General features: G+C 35.2%; 3 protein-coding genes across 9 annotated transcripts; 1 reads left to right on the top strand and 2 right to left on the bottom strand.

The window, feature by feature from the left end:
• Positions 1–219: 219 nt before the first annotated feature.
• Positions 220–3429, bottom strand: LOC112714835 (tRNA (cytosine(38)-C(5))-methyltransferase 2). Of its 3 annotated transcripts, none has more exons than XR_011867048.1 (10): positions 3211–3429; positions 3017–3127; positions 2539–2632; positions 2330–2448; positions 2111–2233; positions 1658–1958; positions 1432–1526; positions 1100–1279; positions 866–930; positions 220–674 (listed from the first exon to the last, which is right to left on the bottom strand). XR_011867048.1 is itself a non-coding variant. In XM_025766516.3 (10 exons), exons 1-10 carry the CDS (start codon positions 3289–3291, stop codon positions 599–601), a joined length of 1113 nt encoding a protein of 370 aa, XP_025622301.1. In that variant the 5' UTR covers positions 3292–3429; the 3' UTR covers positions 220–598. The 3 variants fall into 3 exon arrangements, 2 of the variants coding, with proteins under 2 accessions (XP_025622301.1, XP_025622300.1); XM_025766516.3 differs by having other exon boundaries at positions 1100–1162; positions 2111–2192; positions 2304–2448; XM_025766515.3 differs by having other exon boundaries at positions 1100–1162.
• Positions 3430–4193: 764 nt separating this feature from the next.
• Positions 4194–11099, top strand: LOC112714831 (probable DNA helicase MCM9). Of its 5 annotated transcripts, none has more exons than XR_011867046.1 (20): positions 4194–4476; positions 4563–4665; positions 4757–4856; positions 4949–5087; positions 5286–5352; positions 5620–5794; positions 6113–6212; positions 6987–7084; positions 7174–7239; positions 7847–7939; positions 8369–8485; positions 8618–8690; positions 8917–8983; positions 9105–9186; positions 9408–9529; positions 9605–9672; positions 9993–10102; positions 10193–10236; positions 10314–10466; positions 10676–11099. XR_011867046.1 is itself a non-coding variant. In XM_025766509.3 (20 exons), exons 1-20 carry the CDS (start codon positions 4340–4342, stop codon positions 10753–10755), a joined length of 1998 nt encoding a protein of 665 aa, XP_025622294.1. In that variant the 5' UTR covers positions 4194–4339; the 3' UTR covers positions 10756–11099. The 5 variants fall into 5 exon arrangements, 3 of the variants coding, with proteins under 3 accessions (XP_025622294.1, XP_025622295.1, XP_025622297.1); XM_025766509.3 differs by having other exon boundaries at positions 10189–10236; XM_025766510.3 differs by having other exon boundaries at positions 10189–10236; positions 10314–10479.
• A 975-nt stretch (positions 11100–12074) lies between these two features.
• LOC112714832 (dicarboxylate transporter 2.1, chloroplastic) lies at positions 12075–15432 on the bottom strand. Its single transcript, XM_025766513.2, has 4 exons — positions 14254–15432; positions 13319–13632; positions 12714–13162; positions 12075–12547 (listed from the first exon to the last, which is right to left on the bottom strand). Exons 1-4 carry the CDS (start codon positions 15079–15081, stop codon positions 12432–12434), a joined length of 1707 nt encoding a protein of 568 aa, XP_025622298.1. The 5' UTR covers positions 15082–15432; the 3' UTR covers positions 12075–12431.
• Positions 15433–17246: the final 1814 nt, after the last annotated feature.

Genomic DNA, 17246 nt, shown 5'->3' with positions numbered 1-17246 from the left:
GTTGTTAAGAAGTTATTTACTTATTTTCATTGTTTGATCAGCGAAACTAGAAAAGATTGTTTTTGAGAATGAAAATTGCCTTAGGATTACTCATAATTGCTTGCTATAATAGGACCAAAGATTCCAATGAAAGCCTTAGATAGCTAGCTTTCTGAGGCTGTTATACCAAAAGAATACTACTGTTATAATTAAATTCAATCATGTAAAGAACTGGAAGCATGACGAAAACTGATCATGACCCTGCAATTAACGCGTGTAATTTCTTGTGGTTTGTGATCATTTGCTATCAATTCTAATCAATAATGCAAATAAAGGAATAAGTTTGCCACGTAAGCAAGCAGTTCACAATATCCCATCCTATCTTCTTCACAACATGCTTGAATATAACATTTCTAATCCCTTTCAAATTCCGATTACATTTCACAACCACCTAGGGTCAGTATTGATAACTACGATCACATGATTGAATGTGGTTTTCGGGGAAATGAACCAGTTGCAGGATCTCCGATTGTCATTGCAAAAAATTGTAGGAGGCAATGGCATGATTCGAAAATATCAGCTGCTAGTGAATGAATCATATGAATGTGACCGAAAATCACTACGGATTGGCGAAAAGATACTGAAGTAAGGGAGCAACAACTGCTATGCTTAAACTGTTTCCTAGCAAAGCATAACTGCAAAAGAAAGTAAGATTGATAAGATAAACAAAATCAATAGAATTAAGCATGCCAATATGGACACTTATCTGACCTTGGGTCATGAAAAGCAGGTAATATTGAACTCAAATTCTAGACAGCAATAACTACATTCAATGGATGTTTCTACATGGAATTGACGCTAAGGTATGAAATAGTAAATGGCATACCGTTGTTTGAGACTAATGTGATCTGGAAACTTGAAACCTTCAGGAAACGAATGAATGTTCGCAACCTAGTCATGGGACGACAAGAAGTACCTTGTAGATTAGTTATATGCACTGAAATGAAGACAATACAATTTTACCGAGCATTCATGGACACGAATGCATGGCATTCTATATAATAATGCTAAGTACCAAAATAGAAGCTATAGAATAATGGGATTTAAAGAAATCACCCACCTCTCTAGGGGTAAAATATCTAAGGCACTGCTCCTTCAATGATGCTTTGTCCCTCTTCTTTGGCTAAATGTACAAAATGGAGGACATCAAAGAGTGAGAACAGTTTCATAGGTACCCAATGTGGTAGACTGGTAGTAATCCCAAAGATTGTATCAACAATTTAGTCCATCAAAGTCACAACTATGAATAGCTACCAAAAATGTTAGATATAATGATGATTGTAAAGCACAAACAGCATCATAGTGCTTGAAAGGCAATAACATGAATTACATTGTTATGAGAATACATTAAACAATACATCAAAAAAGATTTCTACCATTTAGAAATCCTACCTGAACAGTCGCCAAAAGGGATCCAGTTCCCTTCACATATCTGTAATAACTTTTTGTAAAACAGCAGCAGCGCTTTGAATCAGGATAGACAACATCTAGGCTCTTTTAAGGAAACAAGAGTTCAGAAATAATACTGTTAATACTAACCCCCCCCCCCCCTTCTTTTAAAAAATATTATAATACGCTGATTTGAATATACTGCAATAATTAATGTAAGGGTGGATACCCATAGCACTTCCCCACCGCTCAACCAAACTCAGGGGAACATAACACTGCTGTAAAGAGTCACAGACATTATCATCACCTTTGCCCAAAGTTGCAGATTCAGCCTCAATATTATTGCTAGGATTCTTTAACTCAAGAAAACTTTCAATAGGTTCACATGACTGCAACAACATATGCCTGTCCTCTTGTGATAAATCATCTTCAATAAACGCTGTATCAAAATGCTCATATAATGGTCTTGGAGATTGAATCAGTTGTCTGTTCCAAATTTCATTAACAAAAGAGTAGGGCTTTCTCTTAGCCTGAAACAATTAGATAACAATCAGATGATCGTATCCCAAAGCATATAGGATAGTTCCACCTGTTTCCTTGATGACATAAGAATACAACCAAAATCTTTTAAAATTCTCATTTAAGATAAAGAAAGCATACACCAAGGACCATAATACCCTACCAGACAAAAATATCGAGGCCTAGAATATGGGATTCCAAACTGTAGTGGGCTCAAAATGAACTCCTGTGTAACAAAATTTGTTCTGTCCAATATTTCAATCAGTTTTGCATGTGTGTCAGATGTCTGTATGCAACACGAGTACAAAGAAAAAGGAAGTGAATAGAGAAAATCATTAATGAAACGAGACTTGTACTTATGAGTTAATCCAAGTTGACAAACCTCGAAGCCAACAACATTTTCTACGAATAACAAGCTTGGAGGCTTCAATAAGAATGGCATAAGCTCAAGAATCTGAAGAAAAGAAAATGCCCGAGCATCACCAGTGTCCTTCTGGAGACCTAACACAAGATCATTGAGCAACTTTGGCTAAAATAGGATAAAGTAACCCATAAAATAGGAAAAAGAGAAGGAACCAAAAAAAGGTTCACCTTGCCGCGTGTAAGGTTGGCAAGGAGGAGAAAGAAGCCATGCATCTCCACCATAGCCGTCGAGATCAGCCGCAGTCAAGCATTGAATATTTCCCTAAGCAAAGAAACATAAACAAAACCAAGATAGCACAATATTTTTATCTCGGCTATGTCTCTGTAGCTAAGTATCCAAATTCATGTAGTATCGAAAACAATAGCCAAAGTCAAACACCAAACATTGAATGACGAGAAGACAAGCCATTTCATCTAAATGAAGAATAACACTAAAACCTCATAATCTACAAATAAATCCCATTAATTTTGAACTTAAAGCGATTACATTACATAGCATACTATACTAAAACCATTACTAAGTGTGAATAACCTTGAGACACTGAACTAACTAGAACTATGCACAAGCACGAAAGTTTAATTACTGTACCAGAATTCGTTAACTGAAAGAATTAACCATTACGCAGAAGCACAAAAAGCAAAAAACCTGATAAGGACGATGACCGAAATTATGCTCGTAAACGTCATTGGCTCTGTCGTTGATTTCAAATGCTTCAACCACTTGAGCTTTCACCCCTGCTCGCATCAGAGAGTACCTCTAACAGAAACAAAGCATTTGAATTCAATGAAAAGAGGATTATAGGTTTTTATGGGAGGAGGGGGGAAGGGAGCGTTAGTTACCATGCCGCCGATTCCACTGTAGAACTCCAGCACTCGCTGGGGTTTGTTTCCGCCGCCATGGGACTCTGCTGCATCCGCCATTAAAGCCGATGTTCGCTGCTTCTGCTAAGGTGTGTTTGGCTTCATTTCGGGAAAAAAGCGTTTATAGGTTCTAACAATATATATATATTTCAGTTTTTGTTGGTGTAAAACAGTATTAAAATTGCTCAAGTTCTAGTTGGGTAAAGTTTTTTCAACAGAGATACTTAAATATAATAAATATAAATAAATTAATTTTTTAAAGTAAGATGTTTATATTTTTCTGTTTATTAAAACTATTTTAATATTAAAAATAATTTTATCAAACAATAATTTTTTTGTAGTTTGTGTTTATTAAAAATCATGTTTATTTTAATTTATCAAACACAATTGCTATAAAAAGTTATATTTAAGAAATTAGTCTTAATAAATTAATTGTTTTTTTGCTCTTTTTTTTTGGTAAAAATTTGGGACCTAAGTCCTAATTGTTTTTTTGCTATTTTAGATTAGGCTAATTGTAACCAGTTTGAGTTTGTTAACCTTTAAATAAATTCTGGATTCGCAACAGATGAGATTAGTTGTTGATCTGTTAGGTTGGATTTTAGTAATTTTTATTTTGAGATACTGGAATAGAAATTAGGAAACTGAAGTATCATGTTTGTTGAATCAGTATTTTTGTACCTCTAAAAAATAAGAATATAAAAGACTAAAAATTTTAGAGATAAGAGACTGAAATTTTAATAACATTTTATACATAAAATATTCTCATTTTAATTAATTAATTTCAATTTTATTTTTTATGCAAATTAAATTAGAGTTTCATTATTGTTTTAATTTTTATCTCCTATTTTATACCAAATAAAATACTAAAATTTATTTTAATCTCTGTCTCTTAATCTTTCTATCAGTCTCAATCTTTCCATATCTATCTCTTCACCAAAAGCTTTAGAAAATACCATGAGCAACTAAAGATTTCAGGCTAATTGTTTGCGTTTGAAAAAAATAGGCCCATTGACATTTGCCAACAAGTGCAAATGAAAAACAAAAAAAGTTCTGTGATCTTCCTTGATTTGGCGCCAAAACCCGCGACGATTGCAGCAGTGTGAGAGTGATGGAGGTGCAGTTGCAGAGCGATCCATGGGAGTGGGAGAAGCCAATGGCCACTTATCTGCTTCGCTACCACTCCGACCAGCTCCGATCCATCGCTTCCTCTCCCGATCCCAATCTTCACTATCCTCTCTTCATTGAGTAACTCTTCTGTTGCATCAATTTCACTTTTTACTTTCTACAACGCATATTTAAAACTGAAACAAACCTCTTTTCTCTTTCTTTAGCTTCGCAGAGTTGATGGAGGAAGATCCTCACCTTGCGCGTCTCATATTCTCCCAACCCACCCCTTACTTGCAAGCCTTCGACAATGCTGCTCTCTTGTCTCACGTTCGTTTCTTTCTTTTTTATCTTTTCACATTTTTATTCATTTGGAGGAGAAAGCTGCAATTCACTTCGATTTGTGTTGCGAGTCGTGCAGAGAATCGTGGTGAGAGATTTAGAGCAAGAGAAGAATGTTGTTGAGAAGAATTTCATTCATGTTCGAATCAACATCAGTGGTTCTCCCCTTGAATGCTCTGGTTTGTTAGCATTAAACCTATTTGTTGTAATTCCCCTTACTTAAGGAATAAGGACACTTTATATTTTGACATTTTTTGGATGATGGAATTAGAGACGTTTCCGACCATAGGGCGTGTTCGAGTGCAGCATCGCGGAATTCTTCTCACTGTGAAAGGGACTGTAATCAGGTCTGGGGCAATCAAGATGCATGAAGGAGAGAGGAAGTATATGTGCAACAAATGCAAGAAGAGGTCAGCACTTTTTTTCTTTTTTCAATCCATGTTTTTGTTAAATTATATGTCCTAAGGATAACATTAGGGATTAGCTCAGGATTATCACGTGTGACAGTAGATGGTAAGATGAAGTTTATTAAATGATGGTTAGCTTTGCTGCATTTTGTTCATCACATTAAGCAATATGTTAATTGGATTAACAAAGCATGCGTACAGCTTCACAGTTTATCCTGAGGTTGAAGCTCGAAACTCCATATCATTACCTTCAATTTGCCCCATGCAGGTATCTTCTACATCTGAGATTAAATATTTCATTTCACCCCAGATGCCATGTATTAAAATGTAACATTAGAAATGTGTTCGCTTGCACTGCTGTGTTAAGTTTCTTTCTCTAAGTTGGGGAGTGCAGCATATTAAACCTGCAAATTTGCCCAGGAAGCTTAAAAATTGATTTTGGAAACTCGATCCTGCAGTACTATGTCTTTGTTCTTCTGTAGATCCGATGATAGCATATCTTTCATTTGATTGTTTTAATTGTTCCTAATGGCAGAAATTGAAGCCCTGTGGAGGCACAAACTTCCAGTATGTAGAAAATACTATAGTATGCCATGATTATCAGGAGATAAAAATCCAAGAAAGTACACAGGTGCTAGGTGTTGGAGCCATTCCTCGTTCAATTCTTGTCATCTTGCATGATGATCTGGTTGATGTTGTTAAAGCTGGAGGTATTTACATCAGCTTTGATTCCTTTTCTCTTCAATATGATTGCATGACATGCACATGGTATTTTAACAACTGTTTTCTTCCTAGACTAAGAAGTATGTAGGAAAGCTGGTTAAAATAAGTTAATGTATTATGTCTCTACCTAAATTGAATATTCTGGACATACATTCTTCTATTTTTAGTTAAAATAAAAGGTAACCTTTTTTTCCCCTTAACAATTGATGATCTCTCACAAGCTAAAGCTAGAGTGCTGGAACATAAATGCAAAATTTTTTTTTTTTTTGGGCTGGTTGAGGACTTCAATTCTCTTTTACTTGCAGATGATGTGATTGTCACTGGTCTCTTGACTGCAAAATGGTCTCCAGAGTTGAAAGATGTGCGCTGTGACCTTGATCCTGTATTAATAGCCAACAATGTAAGGTGAAGAAGTTCTCTTTCTTTGCCTTTAAAACCTTGTTAAGCAAAAAGAACTTACTAGCATTTGTCATTCTTCTTGTTTCTTTTCATGGTAAATTGTATAAATATTTATTTATGCATCTCCTAAACTCTCTCCCTTACTCATAATTTATGGGCAGTCTGGTGATACTTGTGGTTGTGATGCAAACCTTATCTCCTAACTTGGCTTATCATTCATTTCTCATGTTCTTTTTAACTGGTACTGTTTTCTTATGAAATTCCTCCTCAAGAAGATGAGTTTTTTCTCAACCTGCCGTTGAATGATCATAATTAATGCTAACTACAGTTCATATAATAGAGTAATCATTTTGGTTGATTGTGTTTTGGCACAGTAGTTTCTGTGTCAGCGCCCCTTTGGTAGCTGGTCTGAGGATAGATCCATGCCACCCATATTCTTCAGGACTGAATTGTAGATTTTTCTGGCTTCACCATCTTCCACCTTCAAAATGCTTTCTTTCCTTTGGCCGTGTCTTCATTTGCAACATTTGGTCTATCATGAATGTTCCTTAATGATTTAATTACTCCTAGGAACTGATTTGCCACTGCTTGTCTGCTTCCCTTTTCTGTCCTATTACAAACCACATAATAGGTTGTCAGTCAGATAGTATAATTCACATATTATATGTATAATATCCTAAGTGGAGCACACATTGAATGATTTCATTGAATTAAGTTATACTATAAATTGAAGTCAGTTACTCTCAGTTTAATGGAAGCAGAGCATTCTCCTTGTTTCAGGAGGACCAATCAACTGAAGTCAGAAATGGACATTTCTGATGACTTAGTTACAAAATTCAAGCAGTTCTGGGACCATTTCAAAGATGCACCCTTAAAAGGTGGTATCCAAGAAGACGTATCTTGGTTATCCTTTGTATCATTTAATTTCATATTTTCTTAACTTCTTGGATGTTTCAAAATGATCCAGGGAGGAATGCTATTCTTCGAGGAATTTGCCCACAAGTATTTGGCCTGTTTACTGTCAAGCTGGCCGGTAAACACATATATTTATGGTGATGGCTATTTACATATTGCTATTTTTCTCAAGGATTTGTTGTTGCTTTGACATATTTTATATTTTCCATTTTGATAAACAAATGACGTCTATCTATGATGGATTTTGACTTTTAAATTCCAAGATCCCAAATTCTTTTGTGCATGTTGGAGAGAAAGTTTATGCAACAGACTTAAATATGATACAGAGAAAGACAAGGTAGAAGGGGTTAAATTTATGAAAAATTTTAAATCAAAACAATTTTTTGCAAACCATAAATGAGTACTTAGATTAGATGCAATAAGACTCACTTGATCTAGGCATGTGGAAATGAGGATCTTATAGATGATAACATGATCTCTATAGGTCCCATTTGGTTTCATTCAAGAGAGGAACCTCATAAAGATCATAGATGGAAATACTTGAATTTGCAAAGATTTTATATAAAGAAATTAGTCCTGGACTGGATTTAGATGGGCAGCAAAAGTGTGATATGGAGGCTCTCATTCATTTTGTTTCTATATTCATGTCAGCAAACTAAAATACTAATATCAAGATATCAGTTATGATCTTCTTTCTCATTTCATGTCTGTTGTCTTTCAATCAGTTGCATTAACACTTATAGGAGGTGTTCAACATGTCGATGCTTCTGGAACAAGGGTAAGAGGGGAATCTCACTTACTCTTGGTTGGTGATCCCGGTATGCAATCTATTGCTAATGTGATTTATATGAGCAATGCTACTCTTGTTATTACTTGTTTCAAGTTTGTAGCATAGATGGTTTTTTTATTGCTTCATGAATACTACAACACACCCGTGAAAGTGACTTCGATTAGACAAAAAAAGGCGAGTTCTACCAATTAAGTTCTTTGTTGTGCTTCAGTTATGCCACTACTTGTTCAATGATGTTCAACCAAGAAAAGGAAATTTGAAAAGTGACCACATAATAGTTGGACTTATACGAGAAATTTCTATATGCTGTTAGCTTTAGTGCAGTTTTCTTAATTATATATATGAACTGTTTGTTAACTGTTTTGTGAATTCTTATCATCGACTTAAGGAATAAAAGAAATGACAAAATAAAGTTGGTCCTCGTTTTCTATAACTTGCCTTTTTATGTTTGATATAGGCACTGGAAAGTCTCAGTTTCTGAAATTTGCAGCGAAATTGAGCAATAGATCTGTTATTACCACTGGGCTGGGAAGCACAAGTGCTGGATTGACGGTTACTGCAGTGAAGGATGGAGGCAAATTTCCATACATCAATTTTTACTGATAAATAGCCCACATTATTAACTCGTCTAAATGTAGACATGCATGAATCTGTGTATCTTGTAATTGGTTTTGCTAAGTGCATGGCCAATTTATGGAATTTTTAGGTGAGTGGATGTTGGAAGCTGGAGCCCTTGTTTTAGCAGATGGAGGATTGTGCTGCATAGATGAATTCGATAGGTAAGCACTTTATGAAGGACACAAGAATGTATATAGTCACAGTAAGAGGGTTAACAAGATTTACATCACATTTGTTCTACTCTTCATCATCATACCAAATTTGTCACTTCAAGTTGGTCAGGGTAGTTTTCAGTGGATGCATTTATGAGAAGTTTAGATTTATGGAAATTCCAGCAGAGTTGTTTATGATACTTAGCATTGTTTATATAAACTTCCTTTTTCCCAGCATGAGGGAACATGACAGGGCAACAATACATGAAGCCATGGAGCAGCAAACAATAAGTGTAGCTAAGGTTGGGTGGAATATTTGAATATTACGCAAAACCTGAATGAACTTCTGCTTTTCTCAATACAGACATGTATCTTGTGGTCAAAAGCATCGCTGCTGCTTACATACTCTCATGCTTTGTCCAGGCTGGTCTTGTAACAACACTCAGCACTAGAACAACGGTATTTGGTGCCACAAATCCTAAAGGGCAATATGACCCCGATCAACGTATCACTTCAGTCAATATATATTTGTCTAATACTATTCTAAATTGACGTTTAAAAATTGTTCGGTATTACTGATGTACAATTTCTAGTCCACGAAATTTTTTCCTCTAGCTGCTAGCTTAGAAATTTCTGAACTATCAATGTAGTAATTATAGCAACCTCGTTTGCCGCTAAATTCACAGTTGCTTCAGTTTATTACTTGTCCAACTTAACACAAGGTAGCTCTGTCTGTCAATACAACACTCTCTGGTCCTTTACTTAGCAGGTTTGATATTGTCCTTGTGCTCTTGGATACAAAGAATCCTGAATGGGATGTAGTAGTTTCATCCCATATTCTTTCTGAGGTAATCTATAACCATCTGCATTAAAAAGCTTCCTGTGGGTACAGATATAACACTTTTATGAAAACTAATATTCAGGCAGAACCTGATAGAGCCAACAACGATGAAGATCTAGCAAAAGTCTGGCCTCTTTCTACACTCAAGAGGTGAAATATGCAGCTGACGACCATGGATAACATGCATAAAAAGGAAAAAGAAGTTTGAATCCTATCTTGCATTGGTTTTTCTACATCCCAACTTAATTTCTTGCTTCCTTTTCTTTCCTCTTGCTATCCTAATTAAAAATAGGATAAAACATTTCTTTCTCATTTAAAATAGTGAAGTTAGTTGTATACCAAATCAGTCTCCATTGAATTCTGTCTCATAGAAGGTTTTCAAATTAGATAGAGCTTTTAAGTTTCTGAATTTCTTAATTTTTTCTGTAGTTGGCTCGGTAAGAGACTCTTGGTTATTTCTAATCTTGCAGGTACTTACACTATGTGAAAGAAACTTTCAAGCCAGTCCTTACAAGAGAGGCCGAAAGAGTCATATCTAGCTATTATCAACTTCAAAGGAAGTCTGCAACTCATAATGCAGGTTTCAGATAAATACGTCCCTTTCTAAATCAAGTTTAATACTCATCAATTTATGTCGTTAAATTAAGTTCCAAATTTGCAATGTAGCCAGGACCACCGTCCGGATGCTGGAAAGTTTAATACGCCTAGCTCAAGGTATGTAACTGGAACTATGGTGAAATTACCCATTTAACTTCCTTATCCTCTTATGTGCTTTTGATCTTTAATGACAGCTCATGCAAGGCTGATGTTCAGAAATGAAGTGACCCGATTAGATGCCATCACAGCAATTTTATGCGTAGAGTCCTCAATGACTACCTCAGCTATAGTGGATTGCATTGGAAATGCCCTGCACTCCAATTTCACTGAAAACCCTGATCAGGAATGTATCCTTGCTAGGTATCTTTCCTTGCATTATGTAGCTGTATATAAATTGTACAATCAAACTTGTCTTCATCATGAACCTATGCTCCATTAGAAAACCATGTTTTACAGAAAATCCATTGGTAGCATGGTATATTCTTTACCTAGACATTTTTCTCGACGGCATTTTGATTTGCTTTCAACAAGAACTTCTTAACTACGTGCAAAACAGATGCTGAGCAAGAAAGACTGATCCTGGAAAAGTTGGGATCAATAGATGACTTCTCTGATATGAACAGAATGGGAGACTGAAGGACAACGGAGGATAACAAAATTGAAGTCCTGTATATTGAATCATTAAAGTGATTATTTTTAGTTAGATCTGCTATTAGTTGGCACAGGATAACAAAATTGAAGTCTTGTAGATTAATCACGAAAGTGATTACTTTTAGTTAGCTATGTTATTTAGTTGGCATTTAAGGAAGGGGGCAAAACATTTTAGTTCTCTTACTAGACAATTAGATAGATGCCTTTCCTATCTTCGCCTTTTCTCTAGTCTTTATTTATTATGTACTTTCGGTCTGTTGAGAGGGGCACTCAATTTGAATGATGATTTTGTTGTATTAGCCTGAATATAAATGTTTGTAGGTTTGCAACTCTTATTTGGCAATTAAAGCGAGTGTTAAGGTGAATTTCTTTTCAAATTTTTACTTTCATTTAACAAATCTCAGAAGCCCTACGCGTACTTTGCTTAATGAAACTAAATTGACTCAGCTTAATTTCATTTAATATATATTCATTGAACTAACACACTTCCAAACCATAACTAAAATTTGACATGTAAGTTAGGTAGGTAGGACAGCTAACAGTCAGATGCCACTGTTGAGTCCTTTTGCTTCAAAATGGCTTGACGAATAACGGTTAACATTCAACTCAACCTTGTGACCTTACATTCATATCTATCTTTGCAGACAATACATGAATCTCGCAGAATATCAAGATTTCAAGCTTCACTTACTAGTCTCATCTTCTGAATTCTAATTCTGATGTGGAAATGCATAATGACTAATGAGGTATCTCTTGCAGCTCTCTCAAACACGTTTATTTATTTATTTACATAGTAGTACTCATTTCTATTCGACTGGATAAAGTATAGTAATAAATATAAGATTGAGTATTGTTATCGAGAGTTAATACCTCCTAGTTCTTCCTTTCACATTCCTCAAGTGCATCACAATTGAGTATCTGAATCTTCTGCAATGTCTCAGATACTCATACAACAGCAGCAGCAGATTACACATTTCAAAGCTCATCATAACCTCATTTATTGATGAGTAATTATTGGATAACATTATTTGAAAGTATTGTATAATAATTCAATCTGTCACACTACAGTACAGGATAAGAATGATGCTGCACCGAAACCAGAGCTTCACTTATCACAGGGCCACTAATTCATAATTAACACTAGTAATCAACTTAAAAATGATATTAATGTACTCCATCATGGTACATTCTTGAATGTACGACATGACTTGTTCAATGCAATTATATTCTGTCAATTCACAGTATCCTAAGGGGGAAGAAATAATATAGTCTTAATGTTTATTAAAATGCCATGAATAAAGTAAGCTTGAAAATAGCACCATATTATAGATAACAACACTGACAAAGAAAGAATAAATCACAAATAGGAACACCTTCAAACCAGGCTAAACCTCCATCAATGAAGATCATATCGATTTCAAATCTTGAATGTAGGTTTCCATAAAACCCTTTATCAGAATATCATTTATTGTTTGTAAACTAAATGTGACACTGCTAAAACTAAGAAGACAAATAAAGCTGAAGGCAGAAAATTGAAAAATTGTGTTGAGCTCAATTGTCCTTTACATGAAGGACCTTTTCTTTCGTTTTCTTTTGGCCGGGAAGAAGAAAGGCCTATTGAAACTGGGAAAAACTGATATTTACTTACACTGAAATGGGAATCAATACAGTCCCAAAAATTTCCACCAGAAAGCACCAACACCTCCCCAGATGATAGCATTGATAACAAACATAACGAACCCCATTTTGAATATATCAGGAAGGTCGATATAACCAGCTGCCAAAGAAGGAAAATCACAACAATTTCAGCCAAGAAATTACAGATTAGAAATATCATGCACGGTATGAAGAACGGGGATAGAATAAAGTTGCTAAACATACACAAGCTAAATAATTGAATAGCCGGAAAGAACAAAAGAGAAAAGAAAAAGACAGGGACAAACCTCCAAAGTATACAGCAGCCTGACCGCTACTATAGTGTGTTATTGCACCAAAAAGATTTGTGTTGTAACCTAAAGCGAGCGCAGCCAGAACACCAGGAACACCAGCTGCCCTATGCATAGCAAGAAATGCAGAGTATAAAGCCCCCACGTGTCCTGTCTGACTGGCGAAAAGGTAGTGGATTAAGAAATAAGCTGCCTGAAGAACAGCTAGTGAAGCTGGCCAGCTCAAAGAGAATGACCGAAGCGAGTTGGCTACACAATCAGACATCCAGGTTACGATACCAAGGTTTGTCAACTGGCCTGCCATGCCCACAAGAATGGCAAACCAAGCCAAGGTATCCCAAGCCGATTTCTCATTCAAGCAGTCATTCCAGTCAAGAACTCCTAATACAAGTAGTATTGATAACCCAATCATCGCAGCTACAGCACTTGCTATGCCGAGACTATCTCTGCAAGAACCCAAAAAATATTGATGATTCTGAATTCAATTCAATGATAGTTTATATGACAGTGGGACAGTTTATACTGTCCAAAATGTCAACAAACCAATAAATCATTCAAGAAAAAATTCATGTATATTTATAGTATGAGTATGTCAAGCATACCCAAAGATCCACAAAGAGACGGCAAGAAGCATCGTAGAAACCATAATCCATTCATTTTTTGTGACAGGGCCCATAGTTTCGAGTTTCTTTGCAGCCAGGGCAGGTGCTTCCGGTGTGTCTTTAATTTCAGGGGGATAGAGCTTGTATAAAACCAACGGTGTAACAAGAAGACAAACAAGTGCAGGTAAGCTAGCTGCCTTGAACCAAGTAACCCAAGGGCTAGAAACAATGACCCCAAGCTCCTCTGCTAATTTGATACACAGCAGATTTTGAGCTGCAGCAGTTAGGAAAAGAGCACTAGAGTTACCAGCAGACTGTCACAGGTCACAAAGGCAATGCACAAGTCACTTCATTATCTCATGATAGCAATTTGCAAATAAGAAACAAAATACAGAAGAGTAGAATTCAGCTACATCAAAATAGATTATGATCATTACTATGACACATTTGTAATACCCAGATATAGTTGCAACAGCTTTCATAAAACAACACTTATAGTTGTAATAAAACCAAAACATAGCCAATAAAATTAAAAGACAATAGGAATTTATACAAATCATTGAAACATACAGCAACTAAGCAATATTTAAGATAGATTTCAGTTCTTTCACAAAAGCCAAGCTGAAAAAGAACCTAAATTCTATGTTGCACAAATACAAATACAAATACAAATGCAAGTATCACAGTACAGTGTGATACTAAATATAAGACATTTTATGAAAACTCACAAATTTAAGAATTTTAGAATAGCAGTATTTGATGCAGATGCTCATATGCTAGTGAACATGTAGCATTTGTGCATCATAGCTAAAAACCTTATGAAATCTCTGGCTGAAATGGTTAGAAGTTTTATAGTGATAATTCTCATTTAATATATCCATCAATTATTCTAGCCATGATTACAAATCTGTGAATACTATTAACACCAAACCAACCTGAAACTGGTTCTGAACGAGATAAGCACCAAGCCTCTTAGCAGTAGGATTGCCAGGTTCACTGCCAGCGGAGAGTGACAGTGACTTGATGATCGGCAAGAACACACCACCAGCTCTTGCGGTGGTGCTCGGCATTGCCGGAGCAATAAGCACTTCACTGAATGTCAAACCATAAGACAAACCCAAAGTGCTCTTCCCCATCCACTTCACAAAGTAAGTTGCAATTCTATCTCCCAAACCAGTTTTCACAAATCCACGGGCAAAGAAGAATGAAATCACAATCAACCAAATCACTTCGTTGGTGAAGGCACTGAAGGCTGCACCAAAGGTTAAAGTTTTGGTTACCACAGCAGTTGTAAGGCCCAGAAAAGCCCAGGCTCCAACGGGCAACGGGCTCAGGACAAGGCCCGCGATGGTTGAGAGGAAAATTGAGAGCAATTGCCATGCCTCTGGAGTAACTTCCACTGGCTTGGGAACTAAGAAACGAACAATGAGGCCTATGCATACGGAGATTACGAAAGGAATGGGCTTTGCACCCTGCAGTGGCGGTGGTGACGGAGAATTTGAGGAAGATGAAGAAGCATGAAGTGGGCTGTAATGGGGTCTTGAGGAAGTGTTAAATTTTGAAGCTTTGGAGGGAAAGGAGAAAACTTGAGAAATGAGGGGTGATATGGGAGATGGGTTTGAACGTGATTGTGGATTCAGTGGAAGTGAGAGTTGGGATCTGTTTGTCATGATGGGTCGAGAACGGTGGTGAAGGGAGAAGCGTGAAGATGAGAGAGAGAAAGAGGTTGAGGTGGAGAGCGAGTGCAGCGCAAAGCTCTCCATTGCTAACAGCAACAATGGAAATGAGTGATTCTCAGAAGGAGAGAGTAAGAACCAGCAAGCAAGAAGGCGAAAAAAAAGCAGCAGCAGAGAATAAGATTGGGTAATTGGAGAGAGCCTTTTGTTTTTTGAAGTTTTATGACTTATATAATAAAGTTTTTTTTTTGAAAAATAAAAATTAAAGATCTGGTGTGTGATTTAATTCGGTAATTCCAAAGTGGGGTGTGGCCATTGTTGTAGCAGAGGAATGGGATCTTTTAATCTTTTGATGTGAGGAGGGAAATCATAGGAAGTTTCTTAACATCTTCTGTTTGTTGGGTCTCTTACACAAAATATGCAATACTCTTATTTCAACATTTAGGTACCCTCATGACGAGGATTATGTTAAAATCTAAGAGCTAAAAGAAATGGAAAAGAACCCGCAAAAAAAAAAAATCATAAAATCTCGTACCAATTTCACATCATTAAAATTATTATTGATGACTACAAATTAGAGATGTCAATGGGACGGAATTAATTCCCGTTTCGGTCTTGTTTCCTGCCATGGAGAAATAATTGTTCTCATCTCCATTTTTCGTGTGTCTCGCGTTTTCCGTGGGACTCCATTCTCCATTTTCCTATGTTTAACATTTATATGAAAATTATAATAAAAAATATAAAAATAAAAAAAAATTACAAAATATTATTACAAACACACAAACATATTTTATCTAAGATTATAAGTGCATAAATATAACATAGCAAATCATAGTCTATAAAATAAAATATTGAACAATAGGATTAAAATTTTTCAATGAGTGAAATTACTAAAAAACTCCTATATTAAAAATAAAGTAAGGATTATTAAGTAAGTTCAACAATCCGAAGAATTATCGGGGATGGGGCGAGAATCCCCACTCGGGTCCCGCGCCTGTCTCAAAAAAATTTCGCTCTCCATTCCCATCCCAACGAAAAAACTTTCTCACCATTGGGGCCTTATTCGAAGCGGTCCCGTCTGCAAATTTTTGACACTCCTACTACAAATTACGAAAGTTGTTATTTCCCTAACATTTCTCAAAAAAAAATATATCATTTTGGATCTCATAAAATGAGAAGAAAGGTAAAAACTCAATTAATTTTATACGAAATTGATAGTTAAAATTGTTAAATAATTTAATAAATTTAACTAAATTATTATTTAATAATTATTATTAACTTCACGTAAAATTATCTATATCTAAAATTTTATAGAAAGATAATAGGAGGTTCTCTTATAAATAGAGAAAAAGAAAACTATGATGTAGTTTCCCTAACTATTATTGGTGGCTTGCATGATGCATTTACAAAGTTACATTACATATCATATGGTAACATTTTTTTGGGCACGTACGCAGGCTCCATTTTTCTCATGGTTTGGGATTTTGCTTGCTTTAGTTGAAATTTTTCTCATGCCCAAATTTTGTGACTCATGTTCCATTTGTTAGATGTCATTTTCTGCTATTTGAGACAACAGGATGAAAAGACTTTCATTTTTCCTCTATTATCCTCATGTTATAAATATTAAAAATTCCAAACTAAAAAATTTCTTGACATATGTGACTTTAATTTTCTTATGTTGTTCTTTTTGGTTACCATGTATTTGAAGAAAGAATGAGAAAGTGATGTAAAAAAGAAGAAATTACAATATCGATCTATGTAAAAATTTATATTTTATAAACAAAAATTACAAATTTTAATGAAAAATTATATTTTGCCTTTATTTAAGGGCAACAGGAGAAGGGGCAGGGACGGATCCAGGCACAACAATGAAGGGGCACTTGCTTCCATGGTGTTTTTAATTTTTGTTTTAAAAAATATAGTTATATATAATATGTTTTCACTTTAAATTTTAAATGATCCCATTATAAATAAAATAAATTCAATTAGCTAAAGTTTTAAGTTTACTTTTTTATTTTTCTATCATTTTGACTATTATTTAACCTAATCAAATTTAATTATTGTACCATTACTCTTTTATTCTCTTAAACCCTCTTCTTATTTTTATATTTTTAACATTCTTTTTCTATTCCTTATCTAGTGGTTATCTTCTCTTCATCAAAAAGTAAATTTTAAATTCTCCAATTTTTTTTATATAACTCTTCATGACTCTATGTATCTTTTAATTTCATTGTTTTTCTTTTTGATATTTT

Source organism: Arachis hypogaea, chromosome 10 (assembly GCF_003086295.3).
Source record: "Arachis hypogaea cultivar Tifrunner chromosome 10, arahy.Tifrunner.gnm2.J5K5, whole genome shotgun sequence".
Classification (NCBI taxonomy): Eukaryota; Viridiplantae; Streptophyta; class Magnoliopsida; order Fabales; family Fabaceae; genus Arachis; species Arachis hypogaea.
Note: the sequence above shows the minus strand (reverse complement) of the source record. Positions and strands in the feature narration are given on the sequence as shown.

Coding starts and splice junctions, on each gene's coding strand:
- LOC112714835 (XM_025766515.3), bottom strand. CDS start 3,291: ATGGCGGATGCAGCAGAGTCCCATGGCGGCGGAAACAAACCCCAGCGA. Junction 1,959..2,110: donor GGCCTCGATATTTTTGTCTG/GTAGGGTATTAT, acceptor TAATTGTTTCAG/GCTAAGAGAAAGCCCTACTC. Junction 1,163..1,431: donor CCCTTTTGGCGACTGTTCAG/GTAGGATTTCTA, acceptor TTGTACATTTAG/CCAAAGAAGAGGGACAAAGC.
- LOC112714831 (XM_025766509.3), top strand. CDS start 4,340: ATGGAGGTGCAGTTGCAGAGCGATCCATGGGAGTGGGAGAAGCCAATG. Junction 4,857..4,948: donor TTCTCCCCTTGAATGCTCTG/GTTTGTTAGCAT, acceptor TGATGGAATTAG/AGACGTTTCCGACCATAGGG. Junction 10,237..10,313: donor TTTAATACGCCTAGCTCAAG/GTATGTAACTGG, acceptor CTTTAATGACAG/CTCATGCAAGGCTGATGTTC.
- LOC112714832 (XM_025766513.2), bottom strand. CDS start 15,081: ATGGAGAGCTTTGCGCTGCACTCGCTCTCCACCTCAACCTCTTTCTCT. Junction 13,633..14,253: donor TCGTTCAGAACCAGTTTCAG/GTTGGTTTGGTG, acceptor GACCTGTGACAG/TCTGCTGGTAACTCTAGTGC. Junction 12,548..12,713: donor GGCTGCTGTATACTTTGGAG/GTTTGTCCCTGT, acceptor CTTCTTTGGCAG/CTGGTTATATCGACCTTCCT.